Here is a 27,955-nt window from a genome sequence, read left to right as displayed (position 1 = left end):
TATAATTATGAAGAAACATTTTCCCCCCAAAAGCTTTTCTTCATGATATGTATTACTCTGACTTCTCTATCAGCTGCATGCCTGACCCTGAATTAGCATCTATTTTTATCTCTCTGGCAAACACGCTCCCTTTAAGCGCCTTAGAGTATAAAATAGAACAAATCCTTGGTTCTCTATAGAACTTTCAGATGTTGTTATGATGAGTAATCAGGCCTGGGCCAATGCTAGAAAAACTCTGTAGCTGATTGGCAGCTTTTCCAGATATTGAGAAATAGATGCACTTCCTCAACCAAGAAAATTAATCTAGCTACTTTCTAAGTTCTTTCTCAGACTCGGCTGATGTTAATGCAGTTAATGCACTGAAGCGTGGAAATTCCTCTCCTTCTCTGGCTAAGCAAGTTGTGTCAGACTCTGGCATCATTACTGAGAAAAATGTGATAAGTGATTATTTTAATAAACATTTTATCTCAGCTTTTTATTTGAAAGAAATTATGGTTTAATTGACCCTGGTCAGCCAGTCGCCTGCTTGCCCCTTTCCCATTTCAACAACTTTGTACTGATGTGTTAGACGCCTTGCCCAAGATTGAAAAGAAAATCCACTGATTTGCTTCATAATTTCTTGCAGCAGCTTTCTGCTCCTCTGATTGCAGAATCTTTAACAAATATTTTTTATCTTACAATTCTTTCTGGTACCATTCCCAGGGTCAGGAAAGCGGCCCATATACTCCCCCTTTACAAAGGAGCTGGCTCGTGTGACCTAAATAATGATCGTCCCATTTCCAAACTCTTTTGCAAAAATTGTAGAATCCTTGGTAAATATCAAATAAAATTATGGACGTAATAAGTTACAAACAATGCAAAACAAAAAACACAAAAGACCACAGGTGGTTTGGTGCCCTTAAAACGGCAGTCGTCCCCTCCAGCGCCATTGTCTACTAAAGCTTTGAAATGTTTTAACTTCGAAATGTATATGGGGCGGCAGGGTAGCCTAGTGGTTAGAGCGTTGGACTAGTAACCAGAAGGTTGCAAATTCAAATCCCTGAGCTGACAAGGTACAAATCTGTCGTTCTGCCCCTGAACAGGCAGTTAACCCACTGTTCCTAGGCCGTCATTGAAAATAAGAATTTGTTCTTAACTGACTTGCCTAGTAAAATAAATAAAATTCCTTTTAATTGACCTGTCTGAAGTCTTCGACACTGTGGATCACCCATTACTTATTCAGAGGCTTTCATAAACTGGCCTGGACCAGGCTGTGTGTAGCTGGTTTGAAAATGATTTAAAGGACAGAACACAGTATGTATTTACTGATGGTGTTAAATCAGGTTTTCTGGACATAACAAAGGGTGTCCCACAGGGATCAATTGTTGGTCCAGTACTCTTCTGTAACGTACAGTGCATTCAGAAATTATTCAGACCCATTCCCTTTTCCCACATTTTGTTACGTTGCAGCCTTATTCTAAAATTGATTCAATAAATGTTTTTCCTCGTCGATCTACACACAATACACCATAATGACAAAGTGAAAACTGTTTTTTTGAAAACCGAAATATGTTATTTACTTAACTATTTAGACCCTTGATATTAGACTCGAAATTGAGCTCAGGTGCATCCTGTTTTCATTGATCATCCTTGAGATGTTTCTAAAACTTTATTGGAGTCCACCTGTGGTATATTCAATTGATTGGACATGATTTGGAAAGGCACACGTCTATAGAAGGTCCCACAGTTGACAGTGCATGTCAGAGCAAAAACCAAGCCATGAAGTCGAAGGAATTGTCTGTAGAGCGTCGAGGCACAGATTTAGGGAAAGATACCAAAACATTTCTGCAGCGTTGAAGGTCCCCCAGAACACAGTAGCCTCCATCAATCTTAAAAGGAAGAAGTTTTGAACCACCAACCTTCCTAAAGCTGGCCACCCAGCCAAACTGAGCAATTGGGGGAGAAGGGCCTTGGTCAGGAAGGTGAACAAGAACCCAATGGTCACTCTAACAGAGCTCCAGAGTTCCTCTGTTGAGAACCTTCCAGAAGGACAGACATCTCTGCAACAATCCACCAATCAGGCCTTAATGGCGTTCCCACCACCGCAGTGGGCGAGCGTCGTAACCACTCGTCCACTGCAGTGGCCCGTCTGGCTCAGAGTCCATGGAAGCAGGGCCGGCTGATATCCCAGGACACCCTTGAAGGAAGTCCGGTGGAGGAGTGACGAAGTGATTTCTGGGCATAATCGGCCCAGGGAAGGAACATGGCCCACTCCCCCTGCCTGACCTGGCAGTGACTCCTTGGGAACCTCCCCAGCTCCTGGTTGGTCCTCTCCACCTGTTCGTTGGAGAGGGATTGGATGGTGCGGGTGATACCTGGGTGTCCAGCGGCGAGGGATGTGTGTGCCCAGATCAACAGCCAATCTCTCACCCCCGTGGGGACGTAGATGTGCTCTGGAGGGCAGGTAGCAGGAGCGGGTTCCCTCTCCAGAGCCTGGCAAATATTCACATATACGTCCCAACACACAGGGCCAACAATTCAGGAGGACAGATTGATAGACTGGAGGGGACTCAGAGGACCCTCCACAAACGTGGGTGTGGGAAAGCAGATCAGGTCCTCCGGGAATTCTGGTCCCCAGGCGGTAAGTTCAGGGAGGAGGCAAGGGCCTGGTCGATGAAGTTCCCAGCGGAACCGGAGTCCACTAGAGCTGTAGAGACAACACTTGAAGGACAGCCACCCAGGGAACCAGAAAGGGTTTGGTGGAAAACGATGATAATAGAATACTCATGCCTACCATGGGAGATTGATGGTCATGGGGCCACCTCTCTGCTCTAGAGGACCCCGGGTTGGGACACACTGGACACCGCTGAAGCTGGTGCCCCTCCTTGCCAAAATAGGGACAGAGCCCCAGCTGTCTCCGGCGATGCCGCTCTGCTGCGGAGAAGTTTGGCCCCAACCTCCATGGAGGACAGTCAAAGGAGGGAGACGAGTGACGAGGTGGACACTGGCACTCCCGAAGAAGGCTATCCAGACGGATGTCCATCGTGATGAGAGTTTCCAAGGATATGTTGTCTTCCCGACATGCCAACTCCATCTGGACCTCCTCACGCAGTCCACTGTGGAATAGAGTGCAGAGCGCCGGCACATTCCATCCACTGCCACAGTCCGAAAGGTGAGGTTGTACTCCGCAGCGGTCTGGGCACCCTGCTGGTCGCTCACCTCCCTCTCTGCCCTCTGGAGGATGGTTGAAGGCCCACTGAACAGAGCCATGAACCTCTCATAGGAACCCAGCTCCTCCTCTCCTCTGTCCCAGATGACCGTAGCCCACTCCAATGCCCGTCTGGTCAGCAGGGAAATGACCGTGGCAACCTTGGACATCTCAGTGGTGGAGGCTCCTGTCTGATAGGCGAAATAGAGGGAGCACTGGAGTAGGAAGCCACGACATTTCGATGGAGTACCATCATACTTCTCCAGAAGGGACAGTCGGGCATGGTTAACCTGGGCAGATGGCTGGGTAGGCTGGGTGACTGGCTCACTGTGACGACGTGTGGTAGGAGGCCCTCCATCATAGGTATGGAGAACCTCGCTGGTGGTCTCGAGGCGGTGGAGAACATGGAGGAATTATTTCATGGCTGTACCCAGTAGAGCCAGCTGGTCGTGATGTTGGTGTAGATGACAGGCAATATTCTGTATCGTATACACAGGGAGTCAAAAAGCAGATGCAGAAGGTGAGTTTAATAATAAGAAGCATGAAGATAAACAAAACAGAAGTAGCGTACTGAACGTAAACAAAACCAATACTGCCTGAAGACTGAGGCTACTGAATGCTAAATAAAGGGTAAATAATCAAGTTAATGATTAAGTCCAGGTGTGCATAACGATGGGGAGCAGATGTGCGTAATGTAGGCTGCCAGGTCCGGTGGTGAGTAGACCGTCGAGCGCCAGAGAAAGGGAACATGAGTAGGCGGGACATCTTCACTATTCACTTTGACAATATTGGTTCAACTGTAAAAAAAGAAATACCTGTATGCAGATGACACTGTAGTGTATTCTATTGCCCCCACAGCTGAAAAGGCTCTGTCAGAGCTTCAATCTTCCTTTATTGCCCTGTAGAAAACCTTTGTTTAGTTGAAATTGGTACTTAAAGCAGTTAAAACCAAGTATATGTGTCACGGGATACTAGGAGTGGTGGGTTGGAATCAGGCGCAGAGAGCAGGGTTCAGTAAATCGTGATTTATTCTCCGGCCAAAAAACGGTCACGCCAACATACAAGGCGCATAAAACAGACCAGCCCAAACACAGGACCAAACAGTCCGGAGAATACAAACATGAAAACCACAACCAACAGAGTAACAAAAAACAATCCCGCACAAAATAAGGGTGGGTCAAACTACTACATATAGGGAAGCTAATTAAACTAAAATACACACAGGTGAAACTAATAAGACAAAACCAACAGACAAACGATAAAGGTATCGGTAGCAGCTAGTAGGACGGTGACGACGACCGCCGAGCACCGCCCGAACAGGCAGCGGAGCCAACTTTGGCGGAAGTCGTGACAGTACCCTCTTCCTGACGTGCGGCTCCCGCAGCGCGCCGCCACCGGCCTCGAGGACGACCCGGAGGACGAGGCGCCGGGCGATCCGGGTGGAGGCGGTGGAAATCTCTCAGGAGAGAAGGGTCCAAAATGTCCCCCACCGGAACCCAGCATCTCTCCTCCGGACCGAACCCCTCCCAGTCCACGAAGTACTGTAGGCCCCCCACCCGGCGTCTCGAATCCAGAATGCCACGAACAGTGTACGCCGGGGACCCCTCGATGTCCAGAGGGGGCGGAGGGACCTCAGGCACCTCACCTTCTTGCAGGGGACCAGCCACCACCAGCCTGAGGAGAGACACATGAAACGAGGGGTTAATACGGTAATACCTAGGAAGTTGTAACCTGTAACACACCTTGTTTATTCTCCTCAGGACTTTGAATGGCCCCACACACTGCGGCCCCAGCTTCCGACAGGGCAGGCAGAGGGGCAGGTTTCGGGTCGAGAGTCAGACCCTGTCCCCCGGTGCAAACACGGGGGCCTCACTGCGGTGCTGGTCTGCGCTCCTCTTCTGCCGTTCTCCCACTAACCTTAGCGAGTCCTGGACGGCTTTCCAGGTGTCCTTGGAGCGCTGTACCCATTCCTCAATAACCTAACACACACTCAAAAGGGGACAAGTTAGTTGAGGAGTGGCGTAGGGAGTTCTGATCGAGTTCAGCCCAAGGAACATACCGTGCCCACTCACCAGGCCGGTCCCGGCAATAGGACCGCAGAAACCTGCCCACATCCTGGTTTACGCGCTCCACCTGCCCATTACTCTCGGGGTGAAAACCTGAGGTTAAGCTGACCGAGACCCCCAGTCTCTCCATAAACGCCCTCCACACTCTGGACGTGAATTGTGGACCCTGATCAGAAACGATGTCCTCAGGCACCCCATAGTGCCGGAAGACATGGGTAAACAAGGCCTCCGCAGTCTGCAGGGCCGTAGGGAGACCGGGCAACGGGATGAGACGACAGGACTTATAGACTAACAAAACAATAAATGTGAGAAAACCTAAACAGCCCTATCTGGTGCAAACACAGACACAGGAACAATCACCCACAAACACACAGTGAAACCCAGGCTACCGAAGTATGATTCTCAATCAGAGACAACTAATGACACCTGCCTCTGATTGAGAACCATACTAGGCCGAAACATAGAAATACCCAAATCATAGAAAAACAAACATAGACTGCCCACCCCAACTCACGCCCTGACCATACTAAATAATGACAAAACAAAGGAAATAAAGGTCAGAACGTGACAAAATGTATCTCATGATTTATGCATACGTACTATGGATGGTGCCCTCATTGATCATGTCCCATAAATATTTGTGCATCTGGATTGATGAAACGCTATCTTTCAAAAGGCATGTTGATGAGTTGGTTAAGAAATTAAGAATTAAAATAGGCTTCTTCTATAGGGACAGGTCCTGTCTTTAGTTAAATAGCAGAAAACAAATCATTCAGTCAACATTCATTCTAGATATTGACTATGGCGATATAGTCTATATGAATGCAGCTGCCACTATATTGAAGCCTTTGAACAGAGTTTATCATAGCGAATTTGGGTAATTACAGGTTCAGTACACATCATTTCATTTTGTACCAGAAAGTAGGCCAGCCCTCTTTAAAATCTTGTAGATCGATGCATTGCGCTCTTTTTGTCTATAAAGCCCTCTTGCATAAATGTCCGCCATACCTTATGTCTTTGTTAACCTTCAGACATATAAGTTACCAGACCCGGACTCAGGGGTGGCTAACCCTGGAGATCCCTTCAATCGCCACCGCTAACCCTGGAGATCCCTTCAATCGTTGGTGCCTCTAGGGAAATTTAGGGGGATGTTAGAGGGCCTTTTACTGAAGAATGTGTTTGTTTCATGTGATTGTGTTTTGCTTTTTGTGTTTTGTGTTTGCTTTTCATTTATTTTCTAATAGATATGTATAGCATAATAGTTGTTTACTGATGTGTATGGTGGGCTCATCTGCAAAAGAGAACGTGGTCTCAGAATGACTCCCTGCTTAAATAAAGGTTCAATAAAATACAAATGATTTGAACACTGCAAGATAGTTGGAGGAAATGTACAAGACACATGGTCTAAATGTACATGGTCTAAAAGGGAGGTCAAGAGTTTATGGTACATGGTATGTGCTGGCAGTAGTGGTGACTTGGTGAGATGCTCTGTGGGCTAGACTGGTTCAGACAGAGGATGTATGTTAGGGGAACTTCAGGCTAAACTCCTATGGTAATGTACTGTATCTGTCTGTCCTGTATCTGTCTGTCCTGCACTAGTGGATGTGAGACTGACTGGACAAAGGAGAAGACAGACAAAGCAGCTTTTCATAATGACTAAGCATAAACAGCCCTCTGTTGAGATTATAGTGGTCAGTAAGTGCTCTCTCTTTTGCTTCACTCCTAACTCTGACTCCTGGTCTGGGTCTGGGGCTAGGTCTAGGGCTAGGTCTGGGGCTAGGTCTGGGGCTAGGTCTGAGGCTAGGTCTGGGGCTAGGTCTAGGTCTGGGTCTAGGTCTGCGGCCAGGTCTGGGTCTAGGTCTGGGTCTAGGTCTGGGGCTAGGTCTGGGGCTAGGTCTTGGTCTAGGTCTGGGGCTAGGTCTGGGGCTAGGTCTGGGTCTGGGTCTAGGTCTGGGTCTAGGTCTGGGTATGGTGCTACAGCGGGAGCACGCAGAGAGAAAACGATAAACCTGTAGCATTATATAACCTCCCCCAGGCTAAGCCTCTTATGCACACTAAACATGCACGCACACACGCATTCACACACATACACACTCTTTGAATGCAAACATAATGATTTGTCACCCTACTATACTAGTAGAAAATGGTGTATGCAAAATACTTTAAGACACAATCAACCATCTGGTAGTACCTATTACGCTGAATAAAGATGCTCTTGGTTACTCTAACCAAAGGCTTATCCAGGAGGAATTTAACTTTAAATGCAAATCCTAACGATTGGACTTGTCTTTTGAGAGAAACTACCCCAAGTCTTGTGGAACCTTAGCTGTAACAACAGTTCTGCAGTCCTGTCGGTGCAGAACTCGCTTACAGGCATTTTAACTTCTAGATAATTAGATCAACTGTCTGTGTGCTCTTTGAGTGTTACTGAGAGACAGTGAAAGGGAGTAGGAGGGAGAGCACTAAGTGGAAAGCCAGATTCTCTCTACTTGTTTGCAGCGCTTTAAGATTTGATGGGGATAGTGAGTGTGGCATTGTATTACTGGAGTGTCTGGATGAGATGTGTTGAGAATGCCTACAGTAAGTAGTGTCTGGATGAGATGTGTTGAGAATGCCTACAGTAAGTAGTGTCTGGATGAGATGTGTTGAGAATGCCTACAGTAAGTAGTGTCTGGATGAGATGTGTTGAGAATACCTACAGTAAGTAGTGGCTGGATGAGATGTGTTGAGAATGCCTACAGTAAGTATGGGTGGTCTCTGCACTGCTAATAGGCCTAATTTAAAACTGGAGGCTACCAAGGTTTTCTTTGTGGTACCTTTACATGTGACATATGCTGTGCATACAAACATTCAAGTCATCTCACCAGGGCTTCAGAAGCTGTCCTGTAGTATGTTAAACTGTTATGAGCACAGCAAACACCACTATGAGTGTGGTAAACACCACTGTAGCTAAGGGGAGTTCTATTGATTTGGCTCCGTGAAAGGTTCCACCCTTTTTATCTAAGGGTGCTTTATCTTAGAGGAATTTATGTGCTGGTGTGTAATGCTACTGTTGACGTCAGGTTCCTCTGAGACCATCCATGGAATGTTCTTCCTGGTTTCCCAACAGATTCAGCAGACCTTCTTAATATGCTCATTAATACTCCTGACCCAGTTGTGATGAAACCCCAGCCTCTGGACAGGCACAATCTTCACCTTGTCTTAGCCAATGTGTCCGGCTGTCTGCCTGCTCCTTCTTTTGGCTGGGGGATAAAGAGCTACCTCTGTCTGTATTGTTCTCTTAAAAGCCGGACATTAAACAAACCCGCTGTCGCTCCCATGTTTTCAGCCCCACCAGTTAGAACCCTACTCAGGGTGCACGTAAACAAGGAAATATCATTATCAGAGGGTTAGTCTGTCTATCTGCCTCCCTGCCAGTTCCTCCTGCCTGGCTCACATGCTGACTCATTGCTGCCATGCAGTGATGTCACTAGGAGTCATGTTCTGTAAATGCATTTCTTTATATCACGGCCCTGATTGGTTACACAGTAAAGGCTAGGACAACCCTCTATCTGTTACCAAGGAGTTTTTTCCCCCATTAAAGATGTTTGGATTGCCCTCCTAGGCATGGAACAAAAGATGAACTAGGCCTATAACATGAAGCACATGTTTAAACAGCCATGTCCATTCACAGGGGCTATAGTATCTTAAGTTAGAAATAACACAGACACATTATAAACAGTAATGCAAAATTGCATAACAGTTTCCGTGAAAGTGTCTGCTAAAGATAGACAATCCTGTGGGAAGAGAAGAAAGCTTGGAATGTCAGGTATAAATAAGCCCTTCATACATAGACAAAAAAGGTATTTCAAACCTACAGGAAGAAGTGTGAGAAAAAGAAAGAGTGACAATGCGAACTATTTGAAGCTCTTGTCTGAGTGGATATAGTAAAACTGTGTGTCAAAGGTCCTGATCATATTAATAGTCCCAGTATTGTAGATATGGAGTAGCCTATGCTGTCTGATCCTTCTGGGATCAGCTGTAATAAAAGAAGCTGGTGTTCTCCACGCCTACAGCCATGTTTCTCTGACACACTTATTGAACCGTGGAAGGCTGAAGAGGCCTTGGAAAGACTCCAGTGTATTTGAGTGAACACAGACACTCAACAAAGACACAACTCAACAAAGACACAATGCATTCAATTATCATTCTTCGTGGTTGTTTGACATGTAGAGTTTGTAATACTTCATGGGTAGTCTGGTGAGAGATGACTTAAAGCTGCTAAAGTCTTGTTCACATTATAATGTGTGAGTGATCCATGTGGGCACTGCTTGTAGGTGTGTGAAGGAATATAGTTCTGTGGACAATAGACATGCTGTCACTCACTGTAATTTGATGACAGGAAGTCATATGATGCCTAGTATGCCACGTAGCTAGCTGCCTTATCTGAGTTACTGTTCATTAGACACGTGTAACTTCCTGGCATTGCAAACCTTTGAGGGCAAAAGCTTGACTTGCTCTAATGCTTGAAATGCTACTGTAAATTCCCCCAAAACTTTGGTTTAACAGCACTTCACTGTAACAGTAATGTACTGTTTAACCAAAGTTTCTCAGGGATTTACAGTAACATATCGTACCTTTTTACAGTAACTTACAGGTAACTAACTGGCTTCTAGTAAGTTACCGTAAAAACAATGCTTTTACAGTGTAGGTTAGTGATGGGGAAAACATTTTATACAGTTACATATCGTGATATTATTTTTGACAATATATCATATCATTTTGACAATATCACAATATTATTTTTGCGCTTGTTGGCTGTACCTGCACTAAGTATTTTTCCTTCATAGCTTGATCTCCACTTTCTTTTTAAGTAGGGAACCAATTTGTTTTCAGTACTTTTATTTCCGTGACTGATCAAAACTTGTTTTCTCGTGCCTCTCTCTTGTCCCTCTGCAGCAGACAAATGGTGAGCAATATGTTTGTAACATGGAATCACAATACAATTACTGTATTGAATCGCAATACATATAGGATCGTGATAATATCATATTGTGAGGTCCCTGGCAATTCCCAGCCCTAGTGTAGGTCCGAATACAGTAGCTGGCTTTTGTAGTTTGTATTGAAGATGAAGATGAACAAAGAGGAGTTGGAAGCTTTATTACTCTTGAATGATCCAGAAGGAAATCAAACCATGTTTTTTAAGAGCTTGGGCCTGTCTTAGGTACCCTTGACTTGGTGTTGGAATAGTGTTAGGAAGGCTTCAACACTGCCTGATGTGAATTTAGGCAGCCGGCATCTGCTACATATTAAGACATATTGTGGTCTCTGCCTTTAATGCCTTGTTCTCCTGTGTCATGATGCCATCAGACAGACTCACACAACAGCTCCATCTGTTTCAGAATGGCACTGGAGATACCGATCCATTGCAGCCATCCAGCTTCTCTGCCAATCTGCCCCTTCTCTTACCACAGGGTTATTCACCATTCAACCCAACTGCTGCCTGCCAGTCTTTCTGCTGCGGTGATGGGGATAGCAGATTAGAGAAGCTAGCTAGCTAACTCTACTGTCAAGAGTGATTACCCAACCTTTTACTGCCATTTACTATATTTGTCTCTACAAGGGTTTGTAAATACTGGCCAGCTGCTGCTGCTAGTTATGTTTGTGTACAGTGTACACATATTTAATGCCCCTCCCCTTCACAAATGTGACCGACCGGCTCAATTCGGTCCTATGTAGCAAAATTTTTAATTATATTTTTTTACATAGGATAAAAGTATAGACTCAAAGCTAGAAAACTGTATATCATACACTGCAGTTGAGGAACAATGGAAAAGTAATTCTGCTTTGAAAGTTTATAAACTTGTAACCCCACTTTTGAGAAAATGGATCTCAAATGTTTTGGTAAACCTACTGGAGAGATCTTCTTTGTCTACACCAATTCAGCATTATTCACATGTTCTTAAGCCTTAGCACCACCCATCTCTTTAAGGATTCACATGTGTGGCCATGTGCTAAACTGAGTAAGGTAGTGTAGTAAATAACCTAAGATTTCAAGACTAAAAGTGATGAAAGTAGTACCAAAAATACACTTTATCTAGTCCTTGGCCTACATCCTAATCTGACTTTGGTGCAGGTCATGTTGTCCTTCACATTACCGGTAAACACACACTATATCAAATAAAATCTAAGTTGCACATAATTTCATATTTAACCAGGCAAATCAGTTAAGAATAAACTCTTATTTAGAATGACGGCCTACCGGGCTGCCTTGTTCAGGGACAGAACAACAGATTTCTACAGTTTCAGCGCAGGGATTTGATCCAGCAACCTTTCAGTTACTAGCCCAACACTCTAGGCCACCTGCTGGCCCAGAAGGTGTAAACAGTACAGTGGAATGGTTATTTGCATATTTGCATAGTAGCAATATCAAAAATAGACAGTGTCCAGATAAATATTGTATACATATTTTATAATTATTAGATGATTCTTACCCAGACACACTTGTCAAAATGAATGGTTCATGTGAAATAAATGCTATAACAACCCCCCAGCCACATCTAGCTAAGTGGAGAGGTTAGTATTGTCTAGACATGTACACATGTTCTTGAAATACAATAGATTACCGTAGTCACCCACAGACACACATGGCTAACTTGATTGGTCATGTAATCACCTGGCAAAGCAGAGTATTTTGTTTAGACATGTAGCTTGCTAGCTAGCTAGCTAAACAATGAACCTAATGGTGCTTTCAAGACAACTGGAGAAATACGAGGTCAAATCATGACGTCAGTGATTTTCAGGTCGGAAAGTTGGGGCTCTAGAAAGAGGCCTGAGTTCCCGAGTTTGAATTCCGAGTTAGATGACTATTCAAGTAGTGACATGCTCCCGATTGGCACAGTGGTCTAGGGCACAGCATCTCAAAGCTGGAGGCATCACTACAGACCCTGGTTCAATTCCAGGCTGTATCACAGCCATCTGTGATTGGGAGTTCCATAGGGTGGTGCCCAGCGTTGGCTGTGGTAGGCCATCTTTGTAAGTAAGAACTTGTTCTTAACTGACTTGCCTAGTTACAGTTTTTCTCAGTCGCTTTGGTGCATTTTTCACATCATCCCTAACATGTGCAAAATAATAAGTGCATTTCTCAGAACAATTTGTACAAACTGCAATATACAATATATATGTTTCTAAAGCTAGTCAGTCACTAAAAATCCTTAGCACATCTCTCAAAAGTAAATATTCGTGCCAATGTCAGTGTCATCAGAATGATAAGTCATTGAGTCATTGTTCACGAACAAGGTCGTCAAAATGTTTAGGCATGTTGTCAATGTAACTGTGTACTTTGACAGTATTACCTGATGTAAACTTAGGCTACAGTTTGGATGACAGTTACTGTATTGAAAATGCACAAGGCTGCACTTCTATGGCATATATCAATTTCAACAGTACTATTTACATGTATGTGGGGTATGGATTGAAAGAGACTGGACAACCCAAGGGGCACAAAGGAAAAAAAACTAAATTATAAAGAAACACAGGAAACCACCCCTAAGGCACAACTTTGCCCGCAGCACTGTTGTGCTGTCTCTACACATCCAGACGTTCCTGTCTGTCGGCCCACATATTCTCATCCACATCACACCGGATATTTTCCCTTCCAATGCAACGTGGAAAGAATCTTTTGGAATGCCTTATCCATCCTCTACAGGCGTCTACAATGATGTCCTCACATGCTGCATCCATTGCAGCCAGCAGGGTCATCTGTGTGTGTGGCTGACGATCGTACACCTTCCACCTCCATGCTGAAAATAACTCCTCAATTGGGTTAAGGAATGGTGAATAAGGTGGGAGGAATTCTATGAGCATCCTCGGGTGGGTCACAAACCATTGCCTTATGATGTTTGATCGATGGAAACTCACATTATCACAAATGACCACATACTTTGGCAAATCCTCTCTAAACAGACCCCTCTCATCATCAGGGATGAGAGCCCTGTAGAGAGTCTCTAAAAAGTTGAGTAGATGCTGGGTGTTGTATGGCCCTATAAGGGGGATATGGGTTAGGACACCATGCTCCGAAATAGCAGCACACATGGTGATATTTCCTCCCCGTTGGCCTGGCAGATCCACAGTAGCTCTGTGACCGATGATATTCCGACCCCGCCTTCTGCATTTGGTCAGGTTGAAGCCAGCCTCATCCACGTATACAAAATTGTGAGAGGGTTCACTTGAGTCCAACTCCATTATACGCTATATCCCAGAACACACAGTTGAATTTGTTTTGGTAAGGAAGAGTGACATAAAATGTACATATATTGCATGTTCCTTCCACAGCAATGGAAATGTGTGCAGTTTATGCTTATTGTACTATGTATCACTATAAAATGTTGCTGTAAAGTAGTTACATAGATATATGTTTTACCTGTACATACTGGCACCATAGCTCCTTAACTCTGTCCTCATTCCTTTGGAATGATACACGGTACAGCTGTTTCATACTCATCTGGTTTCTATGCAGCAACCTGTCGATGGTTGAGATGCTAACCGTATGGATGTTTTCAAAGACATCGTTGTCTTCTATAATGGTCCTTTGTATTTCCCTGAGTCTCATGGCATTGTTTGCTAGGACCATGGTGCAAATAGCCTCCTCCTGTTGAGGTGTGAAAAGGCATCCTCTGCCACCGGTTTGAGGTAATCTTGCAGTCCTATGTGGGGAAAAATGCAGTGATGCATCGCACACTTTCACATAGACAAAAACTATGCGAACACACATTTTACTGTAAAACATACAGGTATGTAAGGTGCAGTATGTATCTGTATAGAGTATATTTCTGTATGCTGTAAAATACAAGTGGACTACTGTAATATGAAGCATTGTAGGAAGTATACAGTATACTGCTTATATACAGTAACAGTGCACTGTACATTGGTGGACATACCTGTTCTCTCCAAAACGTTTGAACTATTGAGGACACGGTTGATCTCCCAATATTCGGCTGCACCCTTCGACCTGCCTCAGCCATTGTAAGGCCATGACTGACAACATGGTCTACAATAGTGGCCCTTATGTCATCAGATATGCGGTTATGTCCTCTTCTGCCTCTTCCTCTGTTTTGCCTTCCACCACGCATCCTTGCTCCTCTTCTTCCTCCTCTTGGCTGTTGACCCTGTTCGTTTCCTGAACCGTCCATTATTGGAAAATTGCAACTCTGTGTTGTGGTCTGTCTATATATGCTTGCCAATTGATTCTTCATGAGATGCACCTTTGAGCAATTTAGACAACTGGTTGATTGTTGGTTGAACTAACACTTTACATTCCTTCATGAGTGAGGGTCAATTTCACCTGCACGATTCATCAATTCACGTTTTTGTACAAAAGGTCTAAAAGAAATGTGTAAAACTATGCTTGATAGTTTATGACAAATAGTTCAATAATTTTGCATGTAATGGCTTATGCAAGGAACTAATGCCTAGATGTTTTGAGGGGTAAGACTATTCAACAGAGAACCATCTACTATATTTTGATCAACATGACATGAGCAATTGATAATGTGGAAAAAGCTGACACTTGTACATTATCAATTGCAATTTGTTCAAAGGAATAAGAAATTGCTTTAATGATGTGCACAAGTGACTAGATTATTTAGAATTTGTACAAGTAGTATTAAGAATTGCACTTTTGATCTAAGAAAAGCACCAAAGCGAGAAAAACTGTAAATAAAATAAATAAGAATGCCTAGTTTCTTAAACAAATGTGTTGATATCAAATGGGGTGAGGGTGAAGAGAGAAGTGTGTAAATGCATTATGCTAAATGGGGCAGCCCACACGATGGGTTAGTTTGAAGGGCGCTGGTCTTTTCTGTGCACTGTGAATTTTGCTGTTGTTCTCCCAGAGCAGAACAGAAAAGCTCTGCCGGTGGAGGGGAGCCATCTGCTACTTGTGTGTGTCTCTGGTGCCAACACGGGCTTCTGCATGGGTGTGGGTGTGAGCCTGTGGTCGCTCTGTCACACAGTCCATAACTGCACAGTGTCATATGCCACCACTTCCGTCCCCTGCACAGATCGCTCTTCTCTAAATCTGCCCTCTTTCTCCCTCCCTCAATTTCTGACAATGTGATGTCATGAGGGAACATGATGCTATGGCGATGCAGGTTTCTGTAAGAGATGAGGAACGTGACCTTGTGTGAACATTGTGTTCAACTGCACATTATCAAAAGGTTTCAGTTCCTCCTTAGAGAGAGGAAGGGGGAGGAGAGACAGATGATAGATAGATAGATAGATAGATAGATAGATAGATAGATAGATAGATAGATAGATAGATAGATAGATAGATAGATAGATAGATAGATAGATAGATAGATAGATAGATAGATAGATAGATAGATAGATAGATAGATGTGTTTGGTGAATTGGGCTTCAGAAAATCTCCCAGGCTTACCCAACTTGTTACATAATCATCTCAACACTCAAACATGGCTGAACACAGCAGGCTGATGATGGGTTTAACATCAGTTAAACAATACATTTTGTTTTCCAATATGTTTTTTTCTAACCATCATTGAACACAAAATGGCAGCCATTCGACACCGGTTTCACATGAATATTGGCAGCACTGATACTGTTTCTCCTATTTCCTCCTCCCTCTCCATCTGTTGATAACTACACAACACAATCAAGTGTCTGTTTTGTAAGATTATTTATGACCAAGAGAGAATAGAGCCCCTTTGCCCAACTGCAGCAGCCGCCACTAATGACCAAAGTAAGGCATCATGCTTTGTGAGGGTCTGTGGTGGGCCTCGGGTAAGGTCATTATGATGCTAATAAGTCTGTGGCATTCGCTGTGTTTTTCTCTCCAACGGTATGGAACTCAACACAAAGGCCTTTAAACCACACAGACCCGCTCCATACGTCACCCTGCTGAGCACTGAGCACAGACATCAATTCAACGTCTTTTTCACATTGGTTCTATGTCATTTCAATGAAATTACATGGAAACAACGTTGATTTAACCAGTGTGTGCCCAGTGGGACGTCGTATGTGTTGTGACCGCTGTGTGCAGTCTGATCAAAATAACCCTCTGGTTCATTCTCAAAGAAGGAGATAGGAGCTTATCACAGGACATCAGATTAGTAGTGGCTGCATGTATGCTGCATCATGAAACATGATCTAATCTCCTGGTACATATCTAGGTTGACCTGTACTTATATAATGATAATATTACCCAGAAAACATCTGGTTCATCTGAAGTTTGACGTAGTTGTAGAGTCTGCCTGTCCCGATGGGGCAAGGCTGGCTGGCTCGCCCCATACAGGCTAGCTATTGGATTTGACTTGCATTAGCTTCTCAGCAACATAATCGATAGCCCCATCGAACAGGTGAGCGGCGAGGCTAATACAGTCTGTTCAAATAACTCTACCAACCCATCACTATTGAATGTTGAGTGCTGCTGTTTTTACACAACACAGTGAACACACCAGGACTCAGGGTATTCTCTCTAAAGGGAATACTCTCTGAACACTGGGCTTCTAGTCAACAGAAAAACATATTTATAGACACCATTAATTGAAAACTCTGGTATTCGGTGTTTGTAGCATCCATACCATTTATGGGCTCTGTTTTTTTATACCAGCTCATTACTTAGATAAAAAAAAAACATTGTGAGAACTACCATTTTAGAGAGTTATGGATGATAGACTAAGTTAGTAAACTGTATACGGTTGATTGACTCTTTTCTTTCTTTCCATTCCAGCCATTAAGGTGAACTGCCTGGGATCATGTGGGGTCTCCAACAAAATGAATGACATGTCATGGACACTGGAAGAGCAATACTTCAGCAGCACACTGTCTGTAGCTGACAAAGGTGAGGACTATGGAAGCCATTTTGGGGCTACTGATTCAACATGTATAGAGTATAAGGTATAGAATGAGAATCTAAATAGAGGCTCTTCAGTGGCCGTGTTGCAGCCCTCTTCATCTCTGTTGATTATAAAATGTATGATAATGTAGCTTTCTGCCTCTTGATTGGGTTTTTGTCCGCAAGAGTGGTTTTGCATTTATATTGGTGATCACTCTAAGGGATAATTAACATTTTCCACAGCTCTTGTGACAAAACTAGTGAAACTGCCATCAGCTAAAGTAGTAGTTCCCTGCATATGGGTGTTCCTGCACTAAATGTTCTGTCTGCCCTCTCAATTACTGATCAAGAGAAGAGATGTGCTGTGCTCCACAGATCCCATCTGTTTAACTGTCTGGTGGTGCTCTGTCCTAGTACTGGTCAGGGAGTTCAGTATGTGATCTGTGAAGAACGTAATTTATGCTGGTTAGATTAACGTACCACCAATATGTTGCTTAATATTTTAACTCCACCACCTCTCTCACCTAGAGACCCAGTGTTTTTACCAGAGAGCAGAGAGCAGGCTGTTCAACTCTGTTTTCTTTCTTCCTGTCTGCATATATAGTATAATCCATATTCTTTCCTTGTTATTTTTATATATTCTATATCCATACTGATTCATTAACCCATAACTTTGGTGTTGAAAGCACTGCTCCAACAACCCACTAAGCCGTCTGAACCGCACAATTACAGTCAAGAGAGCTGATTTAATCTTTTTGATGTAATTTAATAATAAAATCAGGAAGGTAGAACTTCTAGGCAGAATTCCTCTGTCCAGTGTCTGTGTTCTTTTGCCCATCTTAATCTTTTCATTTTATTGGCCAGTCTGAGATATTACTTTTTCTTTGCAACTCTGCCTAGAAGGCCAGCAAGCCGGAGTTGCCGCTTCACTGTTGACGTTGAGACTGGTGTTTTGCGGGTACTATTTAATAAAGCTGCCAGTTGAGGACTTGTGAGGCGTCTGTTTCTCAAACTAGACACTAATGTACTTGTCCTCTTGCTCAGTTGTGCACCGGGGCCTCCCACTTCTCTTTCTATTCTGGTTAGGGCCAGTTTGCGCTGTTCTGTGAAAGGAGTAGTACGCAGCGTTGTATGAGATCTTCAGTTTCTTGGCAATTTCTCACCTGGAATAGCCTTAATTTCTCAGAACAAGAATAGACTGACGAGTTTCAAAAGAAAGGTCTTTGTTTCTGGCCAAAAAAAATGCTTTTCTTAAAAAACAAGGACATTTCTATGTGACCCTAACTTTTGAATGGTAATACTGTGTATATATATATATATATATATATATATATATATATATATATATATATATATACAGTACCAGTCAAAAGTTTAGACACACCTACACATTCATGGGTTTTTCTTTATTTGTACTATTTTCTACATTGTAAGACATCACAACTATGAAATAACACATATGGAATCATGTAGTAAGCAAAAAAGTGTATATATAAAAATAAAAATATATTTTAGATTCTTCAAAGTAGCCACGCTTTGCCATGATGACAGCTTTGCACAGTCTTGGCATTCTCTCAACCAGCTTCACCTGGAATGCTTTTCCAACAGTTTTGAAGGAGTTCCCACATGTGCTGAGCACTTGTTGGCTGCTTTTGCTTCACTCTGCGGTCCAACACATCCCACACCATCTCAATTGGGTTGAGGTCGGGTGATTGTGGAGGCCAGGTCATCTGATGCAGCACTCCATCACTCTCCTTCTTGGTCAAATAGCCCTTACACAGCCTGGGGGTGTGTTTGGTGATTGTCCTGTTGAAAAACAAATGATAGTCCCATTAAGCGGAAGCCAGATGGGATGGCGTATCGCTGCAGAATGTAGTGGTAGCCATGCTGGTTGTGTGAAAACTTACACTGGCTACTAGTCAGTCTGTCTTGCATTCTTTGTCTGTGTGTCTGTGTATGTCTGTCTGTCTAAATGTGATGTTGCTTGTCTATCTGACCAAGTGAAATCTCTCTTACAGGTATACTGGCAGCTGGCGAGCACAGCTTCCCTTTTCAATTTCTCATTCCAGGTATGTTTGGAATTAGTCTGGAAAACCTGTTGAACTGCATTCCACCATGTCAACCATACTGAGGTCAATAAAAAAAAAAACATCTTTACAGTATACCAGAACTGTTGTTAGTGACGTTGAAGGAAACTGGTAAAACAGCTGATAAAATTTCTGAACAGGCAAAGTGTTTGTTGCCTTTGTAGTATTGCCTAGTGCCCTTGGCTCTTTGTCTAACAACGAAAGAACATTCAGTACAGTTTGTACAGGTAAATAAAGAGATGTCTTTTCATATCACAGGTAGGGCACACTATTGACTCTGTCTCTGCCCTTGTGCTTTATGCACTTCACCTTAAAGAGGGGCTGAACTTCCTGATTTAGCCTCGGTTTCAATTCCTGTCATTAGGAAATGTTAGGAAAGGTTTTGGAGGTGTGCTTTGATGTGGGTGTCTTGTGTGTACGGTCAAACATGGGAAGTGTTTGTACTGTCACTGACAAAACAGTACACAGTTAGTCACTCACCCTTCTCAATAACTTGAAACAGTTTAAGGTCTTGTGTCTGGAAGGAGCCTAGGCAAGCTAGCCAACTTCTTTCCCCAATTAGCTTCAGCCAGCCGGTGTGCGACTGTGGCAAAGTTGGTTTGACTTTGGATAGCCTATCTCTGGGGATAGTTAGAGACCATCAATAAATTACACAATGTAAATGAGGCAACATTTTCATGTTGCCCAGATTTTAGTTGTCTCATTAAATGCTTTAAATATTTCTACAATTTATAGGTGGTTTGAGGTTAAGTCATTGAAATTTGGAGCTATTGATTTAAAAAAATATTGTCCCATGTACATTGTGTAATTTATCGGTGGTCCCTAACTAGCTCCCATAGGGATATCGAATGTCATACCAAGTTTACCATGGGCATTATGATCGGTGCGCTCCGAATTGATGATTGCCTGGGTCCTGTGGGCAGGATTGAAATCAACCCAACTCAAGAAAGACTTTTATGGTACCCTTCATTCCATGACATATATTTTATTCCTAATTATCTCACAAATTGCCATTTTTGACGAGACTGACTTTATAAGAAAATGTATCCTATATACACTTTGTCGTCAATTTTGACTCTAGAATGTTTTTGACTCATATTGACGCCACTTTCAAAAGGAGAAGTTGTCCCGTTCGTCACAGTGATGAGACCAAGGCGCAGCGTGATAGGTGTACATACTACTTTAATAAAGAACGAACACTGAACAAAACAACAACACGAATGTGAAGCTATATAACAAGAGTGCTGACAGGTACAAACCAAAAAAACTAAATGGAAAATGGCAACCTAAATAGGATCCTCAAGCAGAGACAACGATAAACAGCTGTCTCTGATTGGGAACCAATTCAGGACACCATAGACCTACATATACCTAGACATATTAAACCCCTTAGATATACAAAAACCCTAGAATGGGAAAAAAACACCAAGACAATACAAAAACTAAACCAACCACCCTTGTCTCACCCTGACCTAACCAAAATAATAAAGAAAACAAAGATAACTAAGGTCAGGGAGTGACAGTAACCCCCCCAAAGGTGCGGACTCCAGGCCGCAAACCTAAACCTATATGGGAGGGTCTGGGTGGGCATCTAACCTCGGTGGCGGCTCTGGTTCTGGACGCCGCCGCTTTTCTTTACACTGAGTGTTCTTGTATCACTGACCCCTGGTTCATCGTCGGAGACTCTGGACTGCGGATCCTCGCCGGATGTTCTGGACTGTGGCCCGTCGCTGGATGTTCTGGACTGTGGCCCGTCGCTGGAGGCCCCGGACTGTGGCCCGTCGCTGGAGGCCCCGGACTGTGGCACGTCGCTGGAGGCCCCGGACTGTGGCACGTCGTTGGAGGTTCCGGACTGGGTATTGTCGCCGGACGCTCTGGACTGCCGAGGCGCACTGTAAGCCTGGTGGTACCAGGCTGGGGACACGCACCTCGGGCGAGGAGTAGGAACAGGGCGTACTGGACTGCCGAGGCGCACTATAGGCCTTGTGCCGGCACTGGTGTTACCGGGCTGGGGACACTCACTTCAGGGCGAGTGCGAGGAGCAGGAACAGGGCGTACTGGACCCTGGAGGCGCACTGTAGGCCTGGTGCGTGGTGCCGGCACTGGTGGTACCGGGCTGGTGACACGCACCTCAGGGCGAGTACAGGGAGGAGGCACAGGATACACTGGACCGTGGAGACACATTGAAGGTCCAGAACATAGAGCTGGCTCAATACGTCCTGGCTGGATGCCCATTCTAGCCCGACAAATGCGAGGAGCTGGAATAGAGCGCACTGGGCTAGAATAGTGCACTGGAGACACCGTGCGCATCTCTGCATAACACGGTGCCTGACCAGTTACACACTCCCCACGGTAAGCATGAGGAGTTGGCTCAGGTCTCCTACCTGACTCTGCCAATCTCCTCGTGTGCCTCCCAATCTTGGGGCTGCCTCTCGGACTTCCGTGCTAGCCGTGTACCTTCATATCTTCGCTGTTCCTTTATTCTCATGTATTTCTCCTCATAGTATCGCCGTTCCACTTTCGCTGCCTCTAACTCCTCCTTAGGACGGCGATACTCCCCCGGCGGTGTCCAGTGTCCTGCTCCATCTAATATCTCCTCCCAGGTCCATCTCCCCATTAAGCGCTGCTCCTCCTTTTCACACTGCTTGGTCCTTGTTTGGTGGGTTATTCTGTCACATTCGTCACAGTGATGAGACCAAGGCGCAGCGTGATAGGCGTACATACTACTTTAATAAAGAACGAACACCGTGACACTATATAACTAGAGTGCTGACAGGCAACTACACGTAGACAATAACCCACAAAACCAAAATGGAAAATGGAAAATGGAAATGGCAACCTAAATAGGATCCCCAATCAGAGACAACGATAAACAGCTGTCTCTGATTGGGAACCAATTCAGGCCACCATAGACCTCAAATACCTAGACATACTAAAACCCCATAGATATACAAAAACCCTAGACAGGCCAGAAACACATAGACAATATAAAAACTAAACCAACCACCCTTGTCACACCCTGACCTAACCAAACTAATAAAGAAAACAAAGATAACTAGGTCAGGGCGTGACAGAGGTTGCTTATTACGTTCATTTATCAATATCTATCACTCCAGTGTTTAATTGCTATATCATAATTACCTCGCCACTGTGGCCTATTTATTGCCTTACCTCCCTTATGTTATCTCATTTTCACACTGTATCTCATTTTCACACTGTATATAGACTTTTCTCTACTGTATTATTGACTGTATGATTGTTTATTCCATGTGTAACTCTGTGTTGTTGCATGTGTCGAACTGCTTTGCTTTATTTTGACCAGGTCGCAGTTCTAAATAAAAACTTGTTCTCAACTAGCCTACCTGGTTAAGGTGAAAAAATTGTGAAATAAATAAAAAATTAAATAAATAAATTAAATACTAAATTTGCTCTTTAATCCTAAATGCTTCAGTCAGCCAATATCTCCTGTCTAAGTGGGTGATATATGTCAAAGTCATCCCCGACCAAGTACTAACACAAAGGCAGAGTTAACAAGTGCCAGTAGCCGAGAGAGCCATATTGTGTCCCCACAGACACACCCCTGTGTAATAACACATGACATTTAGAATGCTTCTTTTGACTGGACTGTGAACTCGAGTACATGCAGGTGTGAGGTCACAGACAGTTCAGTGTCTGTCCATTAGGCTCCACTCTGTCTGGGCTCGGTGGGGTGGGATGGATGTCTATATATAGTCCTTTAGTCCTGTCAGTGTTTAATTGCGCCTTGTGGGCCCCCTGCCCCCCCGCTGTTCCTCCCACCCTCGTCTACAGAACAGGCAGAAGACATGATAATTCCAGAGCTGATGACGGGATCATCCAGGCAGTGACCCAGTGACAGTGCCCCCTGCTTGTTGTCAGGTCAGGGGCTGACAGGGGAGGCTTTAACATCTAGGCTCGAGAGCTCCTCCAAATTGGATGCTACATTAAAACTGCTGTTCATGCTGTGAGGATTGCTGGATGTACTTAAACACTGACAAGTAAAGACTTAAAAACAGGAGCCCTTGGTTCTGTGGAGGATGCTGGAGAAGAGATAGTGGAAGAGCTTTTTGTCAGCCCATAGACTCAGTCAGACAAGTGCCCCTGGTGCTGGGTTCCTTCTGGCCAGGAGCCTGTCTGTGTCTGTTCTGCCAAGCCTTTTACACCCAGCCTGCTGCTCCTCACTAATCCTTATTGACAGCAGGAAATTCCCCTGTGCAGCACCCACTACTGACATAATCATTTAAATGAGTAGGAGTGCAGAATTAGAATGGATCATCTCTACCATATTGAATCAATCTATTTATTCCAATGATTTATAGGAATGTACAATAATGTGTTTGGTTAAAGGCCAATGGGTAAATCAGTGGACACCACGCATTCTAATTTGAATGTATCAGCACCTGTCATGCTTTAAGGCATGAGCTGAAAACAATAGATGGACATTTCTATTACACAGTATGACCTTTGTAAATGTATTCGGATTGAGGATATACTGTAGACGTATCTCTGTTTGTCCTTCTTCTCCATTCCTTCTCTCCATCCAACCTCTCAGAATTGTTATTTTTGTCTTTCCCTTCTTCAGTTTCCTTTCCTCATTCCCCTCCCCTCCTCCTTTATCATCTGTCCTTTCTGGACTGTGTAAATCAACAGTGTCCTCCTCCTGTCCTCTTAGGAGGGGATTTGTACAGCTCAGACAGATGAGCACAGACACTTGGTGACAGCGCTGCTAGGAGCACTGAGTATCTGTCCCCCTGATCTGATCTATCTGCCTCCCACTGCTCAGACCAAGCACTGACTGGCATTTCTCTGATAAAGCACACACAATGACAGACATAATTTTAGACTGCCAGTCTGTTTTAGTTAGAATCTCATATTCTTGTTTATAGGATTCATCTGCAGACAGCACAGGCTTTATGAAATAAATGAAACAGCTTTGGTTAATTTCGATGCAGTAGCTGTAGCACTTGATGTCGTGAATTATTTATCTCAATGAGTACATTTTTGTATACAACCTTAAACTTTCTGTGGTCAATCTTGCACTGTCTAATAGCTGTATTTCTCTCTGCCCAACCAAGTGGCTGCCCCGACCTCCTTTGAAGGGCCCTTTGGGAAGATTGTTTACCGTGTGAGAGCCGTCATAGACACACCTCGCTTCTCCAAGGACTACAAGGCCCAGAGGCCCTTCTACCTACTTAACCTGCTCAACCTCAACCAAGTGCCCAACATTGAGGTAAAGACCAGTCAACACTGTCTCAACAATATAATTCAATTGTTTTGTAATGCAGTCATTTCAATGGAATTACCTAAAAAAATAACTAGATATAGTACTTGGCTAGAGACTGTCTACTGGAACAGTAGATCATGTCTGAAGAGGACAGTGAACTACCCATAGAGTGCCCACTTATTTGATCATGCCTTATTTAGTTGGATAGTTATGGGATTTGATTTCAGCACAATGAGCGCAGCACAACCACTATCTTGTCTTTTATTAAAGATTACGGGAGGACTCCTCCTTACCCCCAGCTCTAATTTCTCTGTTTCTATGCTCTGTTCACCTGTCCGTTGGAACGGCTTGTTTTATCCTTCCTATGACTGCTTCTCCCCAGCAACCCAGTTATGCTGTGACCACTAAGAGGTTCAGCTACCTCCTGGTGAAGACGGGCACCCTCATGATGAAGGCTTGTAGTGACCAGAGGGGATACACACCAGGCCAGATCATCAGACTAGCCACTGAGATCCACAACAAGTCAGGCAAGGACACGGGCTGTGTGCTGGCCAGCCTCATACAGGTACCCAAGACCTATTTAATGTCTCATGTGCTCTTGTTCCTTTACCTATTTTGTCCTGCAAAACAGATAGTCTGACTGGTTTATGGGCAAATGCTGATATACCGTATATATTGATGTGAAGGGATGTGATGCTTTGCTCTGTATTGTCTCATCTGTATGTTGGTCTGATGGGCTTCACTCTGATGAATCTCTCCTGATCAGAAAGTGACTTATAAGACCAAACGGGCTGTTTTTGACCTGCGGACCATAGCAGAGGTAGAGGGGGCGGGAGTGAAGGCGGGGAAACATGCTGAGTGGCGGGAGCAAATCATCGTACCTCCCCTCCCCCAGTCTGGCCTGGCCGGCTGTAGCCTTATAGAGATCGATTACTTCATCCAGGTTAGTAACACCCTCAATGAAGTGCACTTGTTGGGATCCCCTCAATGAATAGTGTTGTTCACAAGTGGTGCTTTAGACTTGTAGCAGTTGTACAGTGTTCTTTCTATAGTTGTAGTTAAATAAAGTTGTAATATAAACCAGACACTGTTCCTCATACTGTATCATAGTGCTGTAATCCTCTCATTAACCCAATGCACCTGTGATGTAGTATGCTGTAAATCATTCATGCTCAGTCTCAGATGTCTCTTTAGTGAGTTCAGGGATTATAACTATGGTAATCTCTTGTTCCTAATACAGTATGGCAAAGCTATTTTTGTCAGTACAGTCCTTAAAGGCCCAGTGCAGTCAAACATGTGATTGTCCTGTGTTTTATATCTATTATCTATTTCCACACTATGAGGTTGGAAAAGTACTGTAAAATTGGGAAAATTATGTAGGGCTGACCCCATTTAGTCGATTGTTCGATTGTTTGGTCAATAGGCTGTTGGTCGACTGAGATTTTTGTAGTCGAGCAGTTGCAAAAAAACTAAAAACATGGTGTACAAGACACCTGTCTGAGTGGACTGATCCATTCTGGAGGCTGTGGGGATGGCCCAGTCCATCAGTTGTAAGACATGTGCTACTGAAATTGTATATGGTTATCATATGTAAGAACAATGGTACAACAGAAATAAAGATTTTATTATTTTATAACACACACGCTTTCTCGTGTTGAATAGAGGTCGCTGTCCGCGGTTCTGGAACACATCAACATTGGTGTTGAAAACAATGCGGCGGAGGCAGCAGCGGAGTTAGGAGATGAGAAAACAGCCCCTGTCGTAATTGTCTAAGAAAAGTGAGGAGAGAGGAAACGCCAAATTAATTAGGTCTATAATCAAGCGCCTTAACTGTTAAACGTGCCTGGCTTTATAAATCTTCCATACATATCTACAGAAATAAGACAGATCCTGCCTCTTTTGCCTGTTTACGTGTTTGGTCGATAGCCTACCGATTCTGTGAGCATCAAGCCTCACGCAACAATTTAACAAATTGGGCTGTTTTTAATCTTTGCTATGCGCTAATACATTTTGTTAGACCAGCCTCTCTGGTGTTATTTGTAATTTATTTAGTGTTGTTTACACTGTTCCAAATGTCAGAAATGATTATTTATAATAATAATAATAACCCTCCTTTTCCCTTGAGCTCCTTATTGTTATTATTATTATTATAATTATTATTATTATAATAAGTAATGTCATAATCATTAGTAGGCTTAGTATAGCAGCCTTGTATAACCACCGTAGGTCTAAGAGCACATCCTTTCCTTTAGTCTTAATATCGTAACTTACTTAGGCCTATATTTCAATAGTTAGGCTACTGTATCAATCATCCGTTCATTCGTTCATGTCATCACACAGCATACGAGTCATTCATGATGTGAAATGCAATCAAGCATTTTAGTTTTCAAATAAAATAAAGCGATAACTTGACTAATTAGTGTAAACAATAAATAGGCCTAAACCGTTCCATTTCAGAAATTGCATTCACGAATGAATGCGACTGTTTTTAGTCTTTGCTGTAATAAAGGCTTTACCAAAAATAATAAAGAATTACACCAGACTCTCTGGCACACTATTCATTTATTTAGTGTTGTTTACAATGTTACAAACGGTCAGAAAAAGTATATTGTAAACTAACAGCGCCTGTTTGGCACACACAGGCCTAATATGCACACAGTGCTTTCTTCTTATCTTATTTTTCTTGATCTCCAGTATTTTCCACAACTAGTCAAATTTATTCCACACATCTTCCCCTTTACCTCCTGCGCAACCAGCAACCTGCTTCGAGTTAATTTGTCACTTCCTCTGCATCCATTATGCTGTCACGTGTTACGGTGTTCAGAGTTTGTTATAACCAATTTATTGATGTGATTATGATATGCTATAGGTCAGGCCCTATTGGTCACGTGCATTCGAAGCATACATGTGTCACCTAAAGAGAGCAATGAGGGATTTCGGTAACAGAACTTTTCAGTCAGAAATGGGTGTAATTATGTTGCAGCTTCAGCAACATGGACAGTGCAATACACACTGATGTTCTGTGGTGGTCGCTGCTGCAGGGAAGAGAGAGAGACAACGGGTGCTAGTCACACAGCCACTGCTGTCTTCTCTTTTTCTTTACACAGCGCAGCAAGTCTGAGCCAGATGGCACAATCAAATGAATTGCCGTCGGATTCCCTCTAGTCATTTGTGTCTCTTAATTATTTCATCAAACAGTTCGCTTAAAGCGTTAGACAAGCTCAGTGTATATAGTTGATTTGATTAAAACACAGGATGTGTCTATATATGGAAAAATGCATGTTTAAAAATGTTGTCCAATCGATTGGTCGAAAGAACAGACAACTCTTGGTCGACCAAGATTTTGTTGTTGTTGGGAACAGCCCAAACATTATGACAATGCCCTTTTACTGTAAGAGCTGTTTGAAAAGACGGTCAATTAGTTAGTAGACCAATAAGAAAGAGCGTTCCAAACCGCTCTGCCAATAACAGCTAGTTTTCAGTTTTCCCCTCCCCCTCAGACCAATCCCAGACAGTCCTAGCCAAATTCTTTCTTGAGAA

General features: G+C 43.6%; 1 protein-coding gene across 2 annotated transcripts in view; it reads left to right on the top strand.

Moving 5' to 3' along the window:
• Positions 1–27,955, top strand: part of LOC110523633 (arrestin domain-containing protein 1) — a 48,208-nt gene that overhangs the window by 17,416 nt on the left and 2,837 nt on the right. Inside the window, exons 2-6 of one of the 2 annotated variants that reach the window (XM_021602500.2) lie at positions 16,982–17,092; positions 19,105–19,155; positions 24,267–24,421; positions 24,798–24,980; positions 25,182–25,358. In XM_021602500.2, the coding sequence (XP_021458175.2) occupies positions 16,982–17,092; positions 19,105–19,155; positions 24,267–24,421; positions 24,798–24,980; positions 25,182–25,358 (677 nt within the window). The remainder of the gene's footprint in view (positions 1–16,981; positions 17,093–19,104; positions 19,156–24,266; positions 24,422–24,797; positions 24,981–25,181; positions 25,359–27,955) is intronic. The other variant, XM_021602502.2, reaches the window with a different exon arrangement.

Source organism: Oncorhynchus mykiss, chromosome 5, assembly GCF_013265735.2.
Source record: "Oncorhynchus mykiss isolate Arlee chromosome 5, USDA_OmykA_1.1, whole genome shotgun sequence".
NCBI classification, from domain to species: domain Eukaryota; kingdom Metazoa; phylum Chordata; class Actinopteri; order Salmoniformes; family Salmonidae; genus Oncorhynchus; species Oncorhynchus mykiss.
Note: the sequence above shows the minus strand (reverse complement) of the source record. Positions and strands in the feature narration are given on the sequence as shown.